This window comes from Saccharomyces cerevisiae, chromosome XII, assembly GCF_000146045.2.
Source record: "Saccharomyces cerevisiae S288C chromosome XII, complete sequence".
NCBI classification, from domain to species: Eukaryota; Fungi; Ascomycota; class Saccharomycetes; order Saccharomycetales; family Saccharomycetaceae; genus Saccharomyces; species Saccharomyces cerevisiae.
This window is the reverse complement of record NC_001144.5, coordinates 159,998-175,118: the sequence shown is the minus strand read 5'-3', so window position 1 is coordinate 175,118 and position 15,121 is coordinate 159,998. Positions and strand designations below refer to the sequence as shown.

General features: G+C 37.8%; 10 protein-coding genes and 1 non-coding gene across 11 annotated transcripts, besides 1 other annotated feature; 6 read left to right on the top strand and 5 right to left on the bottom strand.

The window, feature by feature from the left end:
- Positions 1-136: 136 nt before the first annotated feature.
- On the top strand, positions 137-2,851 carry PPR1 (Ppr1p; the record flags this gene model as incomplete). Its single annotated transcript, NM_001181901.1, has 1 exon — positions 137-2,851. The coding sequence occupies one exon, from the start codon at positions 137-139 to the stop codon at positions 2,849-2,851; it is 2,715 nt and encodes a 904-aa protein (NP_013114.1).
- A 503-nt stretch (positions 2,852-3,354) lies between these two features.
- On the bottom strand, positions 3,355-3,780 carry GAT3 (Gat3p; the record flags this gene model as incomplete). Its single annotated transcript, NM_001181900.1, has 1 exon — positions 3,355-3,780. The coding sequence occupies one exon, from the start codon at positions 3,778-3,780 to the stop codon at positions 3,355-3,357; it is 426 nt and encodes a 141-aa protein (NP_013113.1).
- Positions 3,781-4,837: 1,057 nt separating this feature from the next.
- Positions 4,838-5,137, top strand: YLR012C (uncharacterized protein; the record flags this gene model as incomplete). Its single annotated transcript, NM_001181899.1, has 1 exon — positions 4,838-5,137. One exon carries the CDS (start codon positions 4,838-4,840, stop codon positions 5,135-5,137), a length of 300 nt encoding a protein of 99 aa, NP_013112.2.
- Positions 5,138-5,440: 303 nt separating this feature from the next.
- LOT6 (flavin-dependent quinone reductase) lies at positions 5,441-6,016 on the bottom strand (the record flags this gene model as incomplete). The annotated part of the gene is made up of 1 exon (NM_001181898.1): positions 5,441-6,016. One exon carries the CDS (start codon positions 6,014-6,016, stop codon positions 5,441-5,443), a length of 576 nt encoding a protein of 191 aa, NP_013111.1.
- Positions 6,017-6,738: 722 nt separating this feature from the next.
- Positions 6,739-7,076: a long terminal repeat (Ty3 LTR).
- Positions 7,077-7,093: 17 nt separating this feature from the next.
- Positions 7,094-7,175, top strand: YNCL0002C. The gene has a single exon. It is a non-coding gene; the product is annotated as a tRNA-Ser (tRNA).
- Positions 7,176-7,316: 141 nt separating this feature from the next.
- On the top strand, positions 7,317-7,799 carry TEN1 (Ten1p; the record flags this gene model as incomplete). Its single annotated transcript, NM_001181897.1, has 1 exon — positions 7,317-7,799. One exon carries the CDS (start codon positions 7,317-7,319, stop codon positions 7,797-7,799), a length of 483 nt encoding a protein of 160 aa, NP_013110.1.
- Positions 7,800-7,982: 183 nt separating this feature from the next.
- On the bottom strand, positions 7,983-8,582 carry RLP24 (ATPase-activating ribosome biosynthesis protein; the record flags this gene model as incomplete). The annotated part of the gene is made up of 1 exon (NM_001181896.1): positions 7,983-8,582. One exon carries the CDS (start codon positions 8,580-8,582, stop codon positions 7,983-7,985), a length of 600 nt encoding a protein of 199 aa, NP_013109.1.
- Positions 8,583-9,035: 453 nt separating this feature from the next.
- Positions 9,036-9,542, top strand: PAM18 (Pam18p; the record flags this gene model as incomplete). The annotated part of the gene is made up of 1 exon (NM_001181895.1): positions 9,036-9,542. The coding sequence occupies one exon, from the start codon at positions 9,036-9,038 to the stop codon at positions 9,540-9,542; it is 507 nt and encodes a 168-aa protein (NP_013108.1).
- A 174-nt stretch (positions 9,543-9,716) lies between these two features.
- On the bottom strand, positions 9,717-10,727 carry NSE1 (Smc5-Smc6 complex subunit NSE1; the record flags this gene model as incomplete). Its single annotated transcript, NM_001181894.1, has 1 exon — positions 9,717-10,727. The coding sequence occupies one exon, from the start codon at positions 10,725-10,727 to the stop codon at positions 9,717-9,719; it is 1,011 nt and encodes a 336-aa protein (NP_013107.1).
- A 498-nt stretch (positions 10,728-11,225) lies between these two features.
- SSK1 (mitogen-activated protein kinase kinase kinase SSK1) lies at positions 11,226-13,364 on the top strand (the record flags this gene model as incomplete). Its single annotated transcript, NM_001181893.1, has 1 exon — positions 11,226-13,364. The coding sequence occupies one exon, from the start codon at positions 11,226-11,228 to the stop codon at positions 13,362-13,364; it is 2,139 nt and encodes a 712-aa protein (NP_013106.1).
- Positions 13,365-13,684: 320 nt separating this feature from the next.
- SSL1 (TFIIH/NER complex subunit SSL1) lies at positions 13,685-15,070 on the bottom strand (the record flags this gene model as incomplete). Its single annotated transcript, NM_001181892.1, has 1 exon — positions 13,685-15,070. One exon carries the CDS (start codon positions 15,068-15,070, stop codon positions 13,685-13,687), a length of 1,386 nt encoding a protein of 461 aa, NP_013105.1.
- Between the last annotated feature and the right edge of the window lie 51 nt (positions 15,071-15,121).

Below are 15,121 nucleotides of genomic sequence, written 5' to 3'. Positions count from 1 at the left end.
CTTTTACCGCGATGAGCTTCATAAAATACTCACAATACCAAATGTGAAAAATTTTAGTAACGTAAAGTGGTTTGCTTTATTCGCACAGGAGTAACCCTTTAGAGTACATAAAACATACGAAGATGATGATTAAATCATGAAGCAGAAAAAATTTAACTCCAAAAAAAGTAATAGAACAGATTTATCAAAAAGAGGAGATTCTCCTAATATAGGAATTTCCAAATCTAGAACTGCATGTAAACGATGTCGATTGAAAAAAATTAAATGTGATCAGGAGTTTCCTAGCTGTAAGAGGTGTGCAAAATTAGAGGTACCATGTGTTTCTTTGGACCCAGCCACCGGAAAGGACGTTCCAAGATCTTACGTCTTTTTTCTGGAAGATAGATTGGCTGTCATGATGCGTGTGTTGAAAGAATATGGAGTAGATCCCACGAAAATACGAGGAAATATACCTGCTACAAGTGATGATGAACCTTTTGATTTGAAAAAGTACAGTTCAGTTTCATCTTTGGGAGAAGAGGGAATATTGCCACATAATGGCTTATTGGCGGATTATTTGGTTCAGAAAGGGAATTCTATGGCATCCTCAGCTATAACGAGCAAGTCTATGGCAAGCCCACAGACTATAAATGTACAACGCAAGGAATTTCTGGTAAACTCAAAAAAACAAGATGGTAGCGCTTTATTACCCGAGACAGGCAGCCCTATGACTTCAGATGCAAGAGCGGAAGAGCTACGCCGATGTAATAAGGAGATCAGTGCGCTGGGCACGATGAGAGAAAGTAGTTTTAACTCTTTTTTAGGAGATTCATCGGGTATTTCCTTTGCGAAATTAGTCTTCACGGCAACTAATTTTCGTCAAGATTCCGGAGATGACGTTCTGGATGAAGATATTAAACAAAGGGAACAGAAATACAATGGATATGCAGAGGCTGAAAACAATCCACACTTTGATCCATTGGAACTACCACCTCGACATGCCGCTGAAGTTATGATATCCAGGTTTTTTGTAGATACTAATTCCCAGTTACCTTTGCTGCATAGAGAACTTTTCCTGAAAAAATACTTTGAACCTATTTATGGTCCCTGGAATCCCAATATTGCATTGGCATCTGATCAGACAGGCATAAATAGCGCGTTCGAAATTCCAATTACCAGTGCTTTTAGTGCGCATACTGAACCAAAAAGGGAGAACGTTACTGAGAAGATTGACGTATGCTCTTCCGTGGATGTTCCATGGTATGACACTTGGGAGACATCTCAAAAAGTCAACATGCGTCCGATAGTTGAACTACCGACAAAATTTCACATACCTTATTTTTTTTTAAACATTATATTTGCTATTGGCCATGCTACGCAGGTACTTAAGTCAGATATTACTACTGTCGCGACATATAAGAGACGCGCTACTAAATATATTGCATCTTTATTTTCATCTTCAGACAGGTTGGAGGCATTGGCAGGCACTTTGCTCATGGTAATCTATTCAATAATGAGACCTAATGTCCCCGGTGTTTGGTATACTATGGGTTCTGTACTAAGACTAACGGTTGACCTAGGACTACATTCGGAAAAAATTAATAAAAATTATGACGCCTTTACCAGAGAAATACGCAGGCGTCTATTTTGGTGCGTTTACTCCTTAGATCGGCAAATTTGCTCGTATTTTGGTCGACCTTTTGGTATACCTGAAGAAAGCATCACCACCAGGTATCCTAGCCTTTTGGACGATTCCTTCATCACATTAACTAACCGAGAAATTGACGACTACTCAGACTTACCAAGCCCAAATCCGTCTTCAAAAGTTATCGCATTGGCCATGTATAAAATCAGAAGAATCCAAGCTAGTATAGTGAGAATACTCTACGCGCCCGGTGCAGAATTGCCGAGGAGGTTTATGGATCTCGAGAGCTGGCGGATTGAAACCTACAATGAGCTTGAGCGTTGGTTCCAAGTGGACGTTCCCAAAAACTTTGAGATGATGAATTGCAAATTTAACAGCATCTGGTTTGATCTGAACTATCATTACTCGAAGAGCATTCTTTATGGACTTTCTCCAAAATTCCCTACTTTGAATGATACCGCTTTTAAAATTGTCCTGGACAGTACGAAGGGCACCATAGACGTATTTTACAATCTTTGTGTCAATAAAAAAATTGGTTACACGTGGGTAGCAGTTCATAACATGTTCATGACAGGTATGACTTACCTTTACGTAAATTTTTACTCAAAAAACAACATAAATGATTGTCAAGAAAAAGTGTCAGAGTACACTGAAAAAGTGTTGATAGTACTGAAGAATCTGATAGGTTTTTGCGAATCTGCGAAAACCTGTTACACGAGTTACAAAATTTTATCATCAGTTGTAATAAAGTTAAAATTTATGCAAATAAATGATGCCAAAGGGATATTTTCGGATTCAAATCCCCTAACCTCTCAGGCAAACCGCATGTCAAGTTATGATAAAAAAACGAACGTACTTGGTTTTGACGACGGTACTTTTGATAACAAGGTTTTTAATAGAACCAATTTTGAAGAAAAAGCACCTTTTGATATACCTCTAGATGAATTTTTTACCGAACTGGAAAAACACAGCAATGTTTCCCAGTTTAATACTTTAGATGTAAGCGAAGGTAATCAAGTGATAAATGAAAGTGCTTCTACAAATACGTCTTCTGCATTGAATTGCCAGTCGTATACCAATAATCAAGATATCATGGATATCCTTTTCCAGGTTACTTCGGGATCTGTATGGGATGAGTTTTTTGTCAGGTCTGGTAACGGAAACGAAGGCGAGTCTTCTTACGATATCAGTAAAGGAAAGAACTCTGAATCCGGTGGAATATTTTAGCGATAGCTCGAAGAATCATGATCAATGGATTGAAAGTAGGGCCACCAATGCTCTTTTCAATCTATTTTTTGAAAACATGAGAGTCCTAAAAGAGCTAACTTAAATGACCGGGGCAGATTAATTGAAAAGTTTGAGGTTTTTGTGATAATCTTCAAAGTTGAACGCATGTATAAAATGATAGAAGCAACAGTCCATTGAGAAGTATGCCACTATAGTCATATATATATATATATATATATATATATATATTTACGTATTAATTGATAAACTATAATACCAACGGCACTTGATACTTGAATTCATCTTACATTTCCAGTGATGATTTTTTTTTCTGGGACTACGCTGATAAAGAAAAATTGCAAGAACTGAGAAACCACTTGTTTTGTATGGCACTTTGACTTTCGAATAACACATAATGTTCGTTATCAACTGTTTAAAGTCGATAAATGTATAATCACTGCTTTGACATAAGTATATAACATTCCGAGCAGAAATAAATTCTCTTAACGCGTTCTTGTAACTCCATAGAGGCTCTTTGGAACTTTTCGTTTGACGCTCACACCTTTTATTTCGTTAAAGTACCGTTTTGCCAGATCCTTGCCAAAAACCAAAAATATTTTTCTATAAAATAATCCACAGGCATTACACAATGTCACCTCTCCATCAGGACCCTCTCTCCATTGCGGAGAAGTTTTTATCACCGCACACTGTGGACATCTCCTGGTGACGCCTTTCCTCTTTTGGACATTGTGCTGAACAACAGCAGTATTATTCGTTGTGACATACAAAGATGCACTAATGGGTTTAGCAGTATTGATTTTTGTTTGAGAGTGAGGTTTTTCGCAGTCTATTGTCTCCTCTACCGGATTCAATAACGATTCAACGGAGATTCTTTTATATTCTGGATGACACAAAGTCTTAATGTTCATAGCAAATTCTTCCTTCTGGCTTTATATTTGCTTCTAGTTGATAATTGTTTACATTTAATGAAATTGTTTCAAATCAAGAAAAGGTAAGATAAGCTCCCTCAAAGAACCTCTCGTCTTATAATATACTCTTCAAACAGAGCAACAAATATTAATTAACATGCTCGACCATTTGTTCTTTTCCATCAAATTGGACCCTAGACCCTTAAAAACATAGATATGACTGAAGAGGAGGTTTTTGACCTCTAGCCTATTATTCCATTTTACAGAGAAGCCTACTTATTTTCTGTGGCAGGCGGCTAAGCAGGTAATGTTGTCCGCATTTTATCAGAAATACTTGCCAAGAAAAAAAAGGGATTTTCATATAAGGGGATTTTCTACAGGTGTTTGTGTGAGTATGTATTGCACCAAATAAGTACTGTGTTAAAGGTTTTGTTGATGCGTTTTCATCGGGGTTAATAGCGTCTAATCCTTCAAGGGAGCTGTAAGTGATACTTTCATTATGCAAACTAAAGAAAGCTGAAGTCCTGGTACGCCACCTGGCACTTCATCTGGCTTCTTTTATTTTTTTATACACAGAAAATAACTTACTTACACTTTTTTTGGAAATAAAACCATTGTCTCGGGGAACATATACATATATATATATATATATATATGTATATAATACCAACTGCAATAAAAGAAAAGAGTCATATTATAAGTATAATTTTGAATGTTCTGTGCATTTTTCACTGTCGAATAGCTTGCTTGTCATGCCAAATAATGGGTTAAATCGCTGTGTGCTGACAATGTATCAAATAATACTTCCCCTAATTGAATGTGTGGCGCTATCCGTATATCCGGACCCTTTTTCAGGGCCGGTCTTGGCATGAAAAAATGTCAGAAGCATGAGTAGAATTAAGTCGAGAACAAACTAATATGAAGGGGATGTTTAATGTAAAAACGTATAAAAAGGCCATGTTCGAGGTGGATAATAGAACAACATTCTATGAAGACGGCAGCTTCAAGACAGAAAATATTCATAGAGATTAAGAGAAAAAGTCTCGAACATATTCAAATGAAGACTGTCTATTACAAAGAAATCACCTACCAGCAGTATCTTCAACTGCAACCTGAACAACAGGAAAAATACCTGGCTTTATGTCAAAAAGATTTTGAACAAGAGACTGAAAGAATTGCATTTGATCGTCAAGGAGGTGTGCCTGGTATTGCTAGGAAATTTGCACAAGAAGAAGTTGCTTGGTTCGATCGCGTTACAACATGGTCATATATGAATGCTTATATTCCGAGCTACAGAAGAAGAAGAAACCTTTTAAAGATTGATATGTTAAAGATGTCTAATGCTGAAGAATACTGAGAATAATTTCGAGCGCCGATCCAAATATTAGGTTTGCTTTATCTTTTTTTATGAAATAAGTTCATGAAATATGAATACTATACCACTACGCATATATATATTTTAAGAAAATTTTCGAATGAAACTTGATGAAATTAGTCCATTAAAAGTGTATGGGTAATCGAAGAGCCCAAACTACCGTTAGTATAATACTTTGTACTTTGTACTCAATACTTAATACTAATTAAAGTCTGGATTACAGTGTCCTATGATAATTGTGTTAGCTTTTCATCTTTTATTGCGACTACAGTTAAATTTTATGGTTTATTTATTCCTCGTTGTTTCGATGCACGATGCGAGTAATTGCAGGATCTCTTCATTGTGCACGCTGAGTTGTGGTACAATGTCCTCGGGTAACGGTATCGTACCTACCGGTATTTTCACCGCCACTCCACCTATAACATTCATCTTCAAACCATGTAGTACCTCTTGAAGTTGGTCATTACACTTACTACCGCCATGACCGCCGTAGCTTACCACCAGGGCAGGTTTTCCGTGCCATTCATGGTAAAGACGATCAATTGCATTTTTTAAGGCTGCTGGATACCCCCAATTATATTGAGGTGTAACGAATACAATAATATCTAATGCATTTACGATGCGACTCCACGATCGAGTTTTGCTGTCTGCATACTCATCCACGCTCTTTATTTGCGCAGGGATCAGTTCGTCATCATCTTCATATAAGGGAAGAGCAATCTGTTGTAAATCTACTACTTGTATTTTCAGCTTCTGGTCTATTAATTCTTCGCTATTTTCAATTGTACGTTTTACGTATGCTGCAATTTCTGGGCATACCCTCTTTGCCCTCACAGAACCCATTATAATACCCACTTTCATGTTTAATGCGGTTGTCGACTAAGCACCTCAGCTGGTAATGGAGATGACCAAGTAACTAATTAACAATTGATAGATATACAACTTTCCCTTTTCAATAGGCATGTCAAATCTTTCGATTTTTTTTGATTTTGCACCTTCTTTGATTCATATTTACATTCGTAACCATGTGAGATGCTCAAATGTTATGATACTGACGGGTAATAAACAACGGGGGCACCACTCAAAGAAAAAAGCAGCTTATCTGTAGAATCTACACAGGGTTATGCCAAGAATGGAATTACAACAATTGCCTTGAATTCAAATCAGATACAAAAAATAGCATAAAATAGTAGGGTCAAACAACAGACCAAGACGAGACTGTAATCATCATGTTGTAATAAGAATCATGTATTAACTATCGACTAGTATTCATGTCAGTAGTATATACTGTCATATACAGTGTAACGTGGGGACATTAATTTTGATGACTTTTTTATGTCCTCACGTTACACCGCATGTGACGGTATACTGGTAACACAAATACTACTAAACAGATGGTATTTTACAGTTTCATTCCAACAAAAGCATGAAGTGTAATTAAAAAAATGCTTTCTTGGCTTGTATTCATCTAATTCATTTGATCATAGCATGTGCTCTATATTGTAATGGCCAAGCTCGGCGTTAAAGTTTTTAGTTGACATATTTATCATCTTGTGTAATATTTAACATAAAATAGGTTAAATTATTGTATCTCAAAATGAGATACGTCAGCCTGACAATACATTATCCTAAACGTTCATAAAATACATATGAAACAATCCTATAACAAAACGAACAACATGAGATAAAACCCGGCCTCCCTTAGCCAAACTACCCAAACATATAAATGCCTGAACAATTAGTTTAGATCCAAGATCCGTGCTTCCACCATTTAGTATGATTCATATTTTATATGATATAGGACAGTTAACATTCCTTGAATCAAGCTGATAATCCGTTTTGACAACTGGTTACTTCTCGAAGACTGTTTATATTAGGATTGTCAAAACACCCCAGTATTATTTGGGCTCGTAATATGATATAAATCAATAGTCATATGGCAACTTGGCCGAGTGGTTAAGGCGAAAGATTAGAAATCTTTTGGGCTTTGCCCGCGCAGGTTCGAGTCCTGCAGTTGTCGTTATTTTTTCTTTTTCTTTTTTTTTTCTCTGAAGCAGAGATGGAGAATAATGAATGCCCTTATTCTAGGACATAATTCACTATATTGTATTGGTTACATACAGCTCTATTTGCTCTTTTTAGAGAACTACGACAGTGTTATATGAGCCAGTTAGTTCTAGACTTAAAATGTTTGAAGGATAAAATAGCAACGAATTACGATATTCATAACAATGTTTACGGTGGAAACGGAATGGAACCAAACATTATTCATCCGTCCAAAAGATTCAGGATTGTTGTTCGATTAGTAGATTTCTTGTTCTGTAAATCGGATGAAGAATTCATTAAAGGTTTTTTCTGTCAAATGATAGTTAGAAATCTTCATTGCCTCAATTCAACAAATGGCGCAGAGGAGATGCGTTTGTATATGAGCGAAAGATTATTTTCAGCCCATAAAGATGATTTGAGATTGATAAATGGGCAGGTACTGGATGTTCGCATTGGGGTATGGTATGGAATACACCAAAGTCCGCCAATTTTTGAAATCATTGATTTTAAGATACTATCCAGGAATGACGTTCGTGATTTCTGTGAATTTGTCAAATCACCACTTGGTGAGAAGTTTCTGAACATCTCTAACTCCTAAGTCAGACGTTTGGCATATACTGAGATTATATAATACCTTTGATAAGAATGTAAGAGGACCCTTGAAAATAGTTATTGTAATGTTATGTAATGTAAATAATAGTATACAGGTGATTCTTATTTATCCCATGAAATAAGTATGAGAAAAGAAAGGAAAGAGGCAATTAGCCCGGTTCTGTTCTAACTAAAAAGCAATTTTCTTTGTATTTCTTCTTCTGTTCTTTAGCAGAATCTTTTGCTTTTCCAATTGTTCTTCCTCTTCCTCGTCACTGTCGATTTCCATATCCTCCTCTTCTTCTTCAGATTCCTCTTGTTCGGATACTGATTCAGCTCTTTCTTGTTCTTTAGCCAACTTTCTGGCAATTTCAACTTCTCTGATTCTCAATAATTCTGGGTTAGATTCGACCAATTTCTTATCTCTTAAGAAGTCCTTTTCTTTGTTACCTCTCATTCTATTCTTGTAGAAGGCTCTTTCACGTTTTTGTCTAATTTCTTCGATTCTAGCCATAGCCTTCAAAGTTGTGGCAACTAACTCTCTATTGTATCTAACAGGGACATTTCTTCTTTGGGCAAAAGTCAAGGTAGAATCCACAGCCAATTCTTTTCCGGCAGCCTTTCTGAAAGCTTTGGTCCATTTTAGTTTTCTTGGGTTACGACGTTGCTTGAATGCCTTGTGACACTTAGAACGGCAGAACCTAAACTCTTTAGCATCGTTACGCACAAACATGATCCCATGACCTGGATAACATGGGGATGAGCAAAAATGGCATTGATAAATTCTCATTTTTTTATACTTACTAAACTTCTACTTCCTTTTCCTTTTAGTTTCTGAATGTAAATCACGGGGAGGTGGTGGTAACAATATGGACAACTCACGCTTGAATAGCAATATCTTTCAAATCACAAGTCGAAGAACTTAAAAGTGGTATATCACGGATCAAGATAGAAACTGATGTAAGTTGGAGATAGGGTGGGATGAGATGAGATGAGTTTAGAAATACATTATTTAATAAAAGACGAGTGAAAATTTTTCACTCCGCTGAGTTCGAGGCGAGCGGGCAAAAAATTTAAAGAGCGAGAATCGGACCAAATGTGAAAGCCATTTGAATCAACGTAGGACTCACTCGACGGAGACCCTTGAACTAGACAAAGTACGAATAGTAGTGGAATTTGTACGTCTCCACTGGCCGAGCACAGTTTAATAAGGTTGCATAAACACTTCCACCCGCACAATATCATGAGTTCTCAAAGTAATACTGGTAATTCTATTGAGGCACCACAACTACCCATTCCTGGTCAAACTAATGGCTCTGCGAACGTTACTGTTGATGGAGCTGGTGTTAATGTCGGTATCCAGAATGGTTCGCAGGGTCAAAAGACCGGAATGGACCTTTATTTTGATCAAGCTTTGAACTACATGGGAGAACATCCTGTGATAACAGGTTTTGGGGCCTTTTTAACTTTATATTTTACAGCCGGTGCATATAAATCAATATCGAAGGGACTTAACGGTGGAAAATCCACTACTGCCTTCTTGAAAGGCGGATTTGACCCGAAAATGAATTCTAAAGAGGCTCTACAGATTTTGAATTTGACAGAAAATACATTGACTAAAAAAAAGTTGAAAGAGGTTCATAGGAAAATTATGTTAGCTAATCATCCTGACAAAGGTGGTTCTCCATTTTTGGCCACTAAGATAAACGAAGCTAAGGACTTTTTGGAAAAAAGGGGTATTAGCAAATAAGGTAAAACGGGAACCTAAAATGAGTTATTGCAATTGCATATATGCCTAATACAAGTGGTATAAACCTCGAACCGTGTTCAATCACATGCCGTTTAGGAGATTAAAATACTTCGGGCAATCAAATGTTTGTATAGATAAGTCTTGTAAATAACACGGAAAGCTATGTATTTTAGTTTAAATAACGTATACGCCCTCTGTGATTAGCGATGAACCGCAACGATCACAATTCTTGCTTACATGGGTAATATAATGCTTGAAACAATCAACATGCCAAATTTGAGACAGACTATTCTCTCCAGTTTCCTCATTCTCTTCTCGGCATGATTCGTTGCCGCACCTGACACCTTGAATTGCCAGCTTGTGGCAATTTTGGCAAGTGTTCAAATTGTACATGGATGTTAGATACTCTTCTAGTTCTGCTATACAGCGAAGATCAATACCGAATTTCCCTTCCTGAGTCCTGTAAAACCATTTCAGTTCGCATAATCGGAGTAGTAAGTCTTCGATGTCCGTTGCTGTTAATTCTTGAAATTGGAAAAGATTGGTGGACCCTACAGTAAACGTACTGAACTTACGCCATTTCGCGAGGTTTGAGTCTCCTGTAGCTGCTACTAGAATACGGTTGACTTCCTTCACAATTATCGAGGTTTCCAGTGCAGGCCCTTCAACGATAGTCTCTCCACTGATCATGAATTGTTCTATGGCCCATTTCATAAACTCGATCTCGTTTTGGTTAAACCTTGTGGCTAACTTAGTCTCTTCTGTTGATGCTAAGTTAACATATACGAAAAACCTGTTACTCTCCGGAAGTACTATCGATTGCAAAACTGCATAATCATTATTGTGAGCCCTTATTGCTGTATTATCTTCGAAGGACTCAAAATTCTGCTTGGCCTTTAAAGTCACTGCGTTTCTACCAATCCCGTGGTTGATCCGAATGATCTTGTAACCCAAAAGGTTCAGTTTTACGTTTATAGCGTTTATATAATCATTTAGCTTGTCGACCCACTGCTGGATCGACCATTCAGTGTTAAGCGTTGAAGCATCGGTTTCCAATCTCATTAGGGCTAGAATGAGAGCATTTTCATGGCAAATGCCTCTTGCTGACAAGATATATTGCAGCAGATATTTTGCTGTAGCATCCCCTGTTACAGGTGCAGAGACCTGCTCTTCATGTACCTCCATTCGCCACGACTACTATCAGACTTCAGTCAGCAATGAATATGTACCGAACCGCATACATATATAGTTATTATTCTCATCTCCATGCCTATAATTATCGCGTTTCTTTTTTTGGTATCCCTTAACCTAATTTCCATTTTCCAATAATTCAAATTCCCTATATTATTGATATCAGTGTCCTAACTATTTTTTTCAGCTTTCCGAAGCCCTAAAAGCGCCCCTGGATTGAATCTTTGACTTTTTTTCTAGTGAATTTAATAGTGGCTATATATTTATAAATAGGTCTGGTTGCCTTTTTGTTAGGAATGACTACATTGAAACTAGCCAAGCTGTGGTTAACTAGTTGGAGACATTGTTTTATTCAGAAAAATTACGTGTTTTGTTAGTTTTAGACCTCAGAATAGCGTTTATTTTGAGTACAAGTTCGGCCGTTTTGTATAAGAAATATTGGAAAGGCTGCTGTAAATCAAAAACGAATCGATTTTGGGGAGACAAGTAAAAATGCTCAATTCTGCGTTACTGTGGAAGGTTTGGCTACGAATAGACAACTCCACTGATGAAGTAAACCAACCAATTGCTGTACAGTTCGATGAAATAGATACTGTTGATGATTTGAAGAGCAGGTTTTTTCAGAAACTGAGTTCGACTCGATGGCGAGAAATTAACGATAATGCTTCCATTGCAATAGGCCTCTACGCACCTAAATTTGACAATCAAGCCGACAATACCAGTAGTAACAACACTAACGATAATAGTTGTCGAAGTAAGAGTAACGGTGCTGGAAGTGGCGCCAACCTTTCCGTTAATAGCAATACCAAGAGTTCAGTGAGCCCCACAGCAGGATCATTTGGTCTTTCAAAAGACCTTGCAAAGGACAGGAATGTTCTCCAGCATCCTAAACCTACGCAGAAAAGAGGAGCATTATACGACGCCTTTGCCGCCGTGCCGACAGTGGCCGCGACTACCAATGTGGATTTTCCTCCCAACGAGGCGCCAATGCTAAGCCCGCAAAGACCATACTCTACTAGTCCTAAACAGTTTCCAGCAACAACTAAAAGTCCGTTACTGCGATTTGCCTCAGTCTCACCCTACCCTAAATTTCATTCTGATAATCAAATTATGGCATCAGCTGGTCTTACATACGTCTCACCGCATAATAAAAATAAATACACAAGGCCGTTGATTAGAAAAGGTTTAAATTTTACCACAGAATCAGTTAATGATTGCACTTATAAAATCATCTTTGAACCGGATGAATTGGCTATTAACATATATAAGGAACTATTCGGAACCATGGGTTCCCAACCTGCATCGCAGCCTTTGCTGATATTTTCGAATGTTAATTTACGCCAGGATGTACCGCCTTTAGATATCTTAAATGTTGTAGACTATGTTCCTACGAATGAAGAAATTTCGCAGCAGAAAACTCAACCAACAGACCATGGGGCCGTTGGTGTTTTTCATCTAGACGACCATATTTCTCCGGGCGAACAAGGTCTTAAGCAAACAATTGGTGATAAAGCAGATCTTAAAGGTAAAGATGGCAATAGCAGCCCTCAGGAATTTAAATTAATAACTGATGAAGAGCAATTGAGAAGAGCGTCACAAGAACTGAAGGATGAGGAAAAGGATGCCGAGTCTCCTTGGCAAGCAATCTTGCTGTTACCAAAAGGTTATAAAGGAGGGGTAGATTTTCGAAATAAACCAGTGGCCCACACGGATTCATCTTTCAATAATGAAGACACAATTACTCATTCAGAGTTAGAAGTGAACACCGGATCCCCTTCGCAAGAAAGCGGATCACTTAATGAAGCTGGTATAGGCATAACGCAACCCATGTCGGAAGTACAAAGAAGAAAAGAAGACGTTACGCCCGCATCACCAATATTAACAAGTAGTCAAACGCCGCATTACTCAAACTCGCTTTATAACGCACCTTTTGCTGTTTCCTCTCCACCAGATCCTTTACCAAACCTTTTTACCACCACAAGTGAAAAAGTTTTCCCCAAAATTAATGTTTTAATAGTTGAAGACAACGTCATCAACCAAGCTATCTTAGGTTCCTTTCTGAGGAAACACAAAATCTCATATAAACTGGCTAAAAATGGTCAAGAAGCTGTTAATATTTGGAAGGAAGGCGGTCTTCATTTAATATTTATGGATTTACAGCTGCCTGTCTTGTCTGGTATAGAAGCTGCCAAGCAGATTAGGGACTTCGAAAAACAAAATGGCATTGGCATTCAAAAAAGTCTCAATAACTCACACTCCAATCTTGAAAAAGGTACTTCAAAGAGATTCTCTCAGGCGCCCGTGATTATTGTAGCATTGACCGCATCTAACTCTCAGATGGATAAAAGAAAAGCACTTCTTTCTGGTTGTAACGACTACCTGACTAAACCAGTGAATTTACACTGGCTTAGTAAGAAAATTACAGAGTGGGGATGTATGCAAGCCTTGATTGATTTTGACAGCTGGAAGCAGGGAGAAAGCCGGATGACCGACAGTGTTTTGGTTAAATCTCCACAGAAACCTATTGCACCTTCCAACCCTCACTCATTCAAACAAGCGACATCTATGACCCCTACACACAGCCCAGTAAGAAAAAATTCAAACCTCTCGCCCACTCAAATAGAATTGTGAGTTTGGTTGTACCGTGTAGAGGACATTATGATAGAATGTAACGATATTTATTCAAAATAATTATTAATATTATTGTAAAACAAAGAATTTTTTTTTTTTTTTTAGTTGAATAAGTGCCTGATAAATTGAAAATAGTAATAAATATTCTTAATGCCGTAAGTGCTATTAAGATTTTCTCGTAATAAACAATAGGACATTAAATGAGGTTATTTTTGTAATAATTATGTAGTTATATGTCCATCAAAAACTATTTCGTTCTCTACTACTTGGATTTGTTATATGATGGAAGAGTGATCGTGTTATACGCTGACAGATTTTCGTTAAGTTATTACGGGCTTGGATTCACAGCCTGGGCAGTTATGAAGGATTTCATGGATGAACACATCGCAGTCAACACAAAATTCTTGTTTACAATCTTCACAACGATAGCGAGAACTTGTCAGTAGTTTACCATTTTTATGGTTTTTCAGTATGGGAAATCTTGACTGGCAACTAAAGCAGTCTTCTGATCGAAATTTTTCTGTTGTAGGTACTTCTGCAAATGTTTTTAACGGCATCAGATGGTGATATGATCTGGCCAGGTGGGTAGAAAGGATTAGCATCAAGTCACAACATGGACAGACTGTGGGCAATGAACAAACTTTACTATGACAATTGGGACAGAAGTATCCGCCGTAAACTAACTTGGAATGGCACGAACAAAAAGTTGGAGTATCTTCGAATATCCTTGTCGGAAACCCCATCTTTACGAGTGTGAAACCCTTATTAATTTTGTTAACGGGTAAAGGGGTAACAGCCTCGTTAAATAGCTCCTTTAAGTGAGTTTCATCGAGTAAAATTTTATAGAAGGATTCATCACCATAATTCGTTGCCTTGCATAATTCTTTACATATGGCCACTTGAGCTGATAACCCCAAAACCTTCACTCTAATTTTCTCAGAAACTAACGAATCGATAGTTTGGTGAATATCTCCAGGATCAGTTGTGGAAAGACTACCAAATACAATCAGTACTTCCCTTGTACAATGCGCAGGAACAGGCAATAAAAGGCCTCTTGCCATTTCCAATGCATTTTGCAATGAAGGGTTTCCTTTCGGTTCTTGTTTCCTGATGGATTTCAACGCATCAATGTGATCCTGCGGGTTTCCGCTAACTTGGCTGACCAGTTGTGCCAAACCGTTTCTCATTATGATAATACCCATTTGAGATATCGGATTTTGGTCGAAAAATTCATGGACAAAATCTATGGCGTACTGGATAATCATGGCATGCCTGTTTGGTCTCAAATCCTTTTCCAACATAGCTTCACTACAATCTAGTGTTAATATTAAACTTCTGATAATACCTCTTTGGTATGGCGTTATGTTTTTCTTAGCAGTACGTTTCTTTCTGGCCTCGACTATGCTAGCCACAAGAGATGCCATATCCCCTTCATCGTCCACTTTCACCAAATCCCAACTTCTCTTGATCTCATCCTCCCAAGCGTACCCACCATTTGAACCTTGCAGGTTTCTATTCGAGAGCCTTTTCTTCTTCTTACGCTGCACATGTTTATCCCTATCCCTGTGGCTTGAACTGTGCTGCTGTTGCTGTTGGTCTACACGATCATCTCCCTCGCCATCAAAATGAACTTGTCTCTTAGTTCTTCTAGTAATGGCAACTCTATCCTCATCCTCTTCAGATTCTGAAATAACTACAGGAGCCATTCTACTGCACAATCCTTCCGCACACACGCAATTAGCTGCCGACTTGCCCCA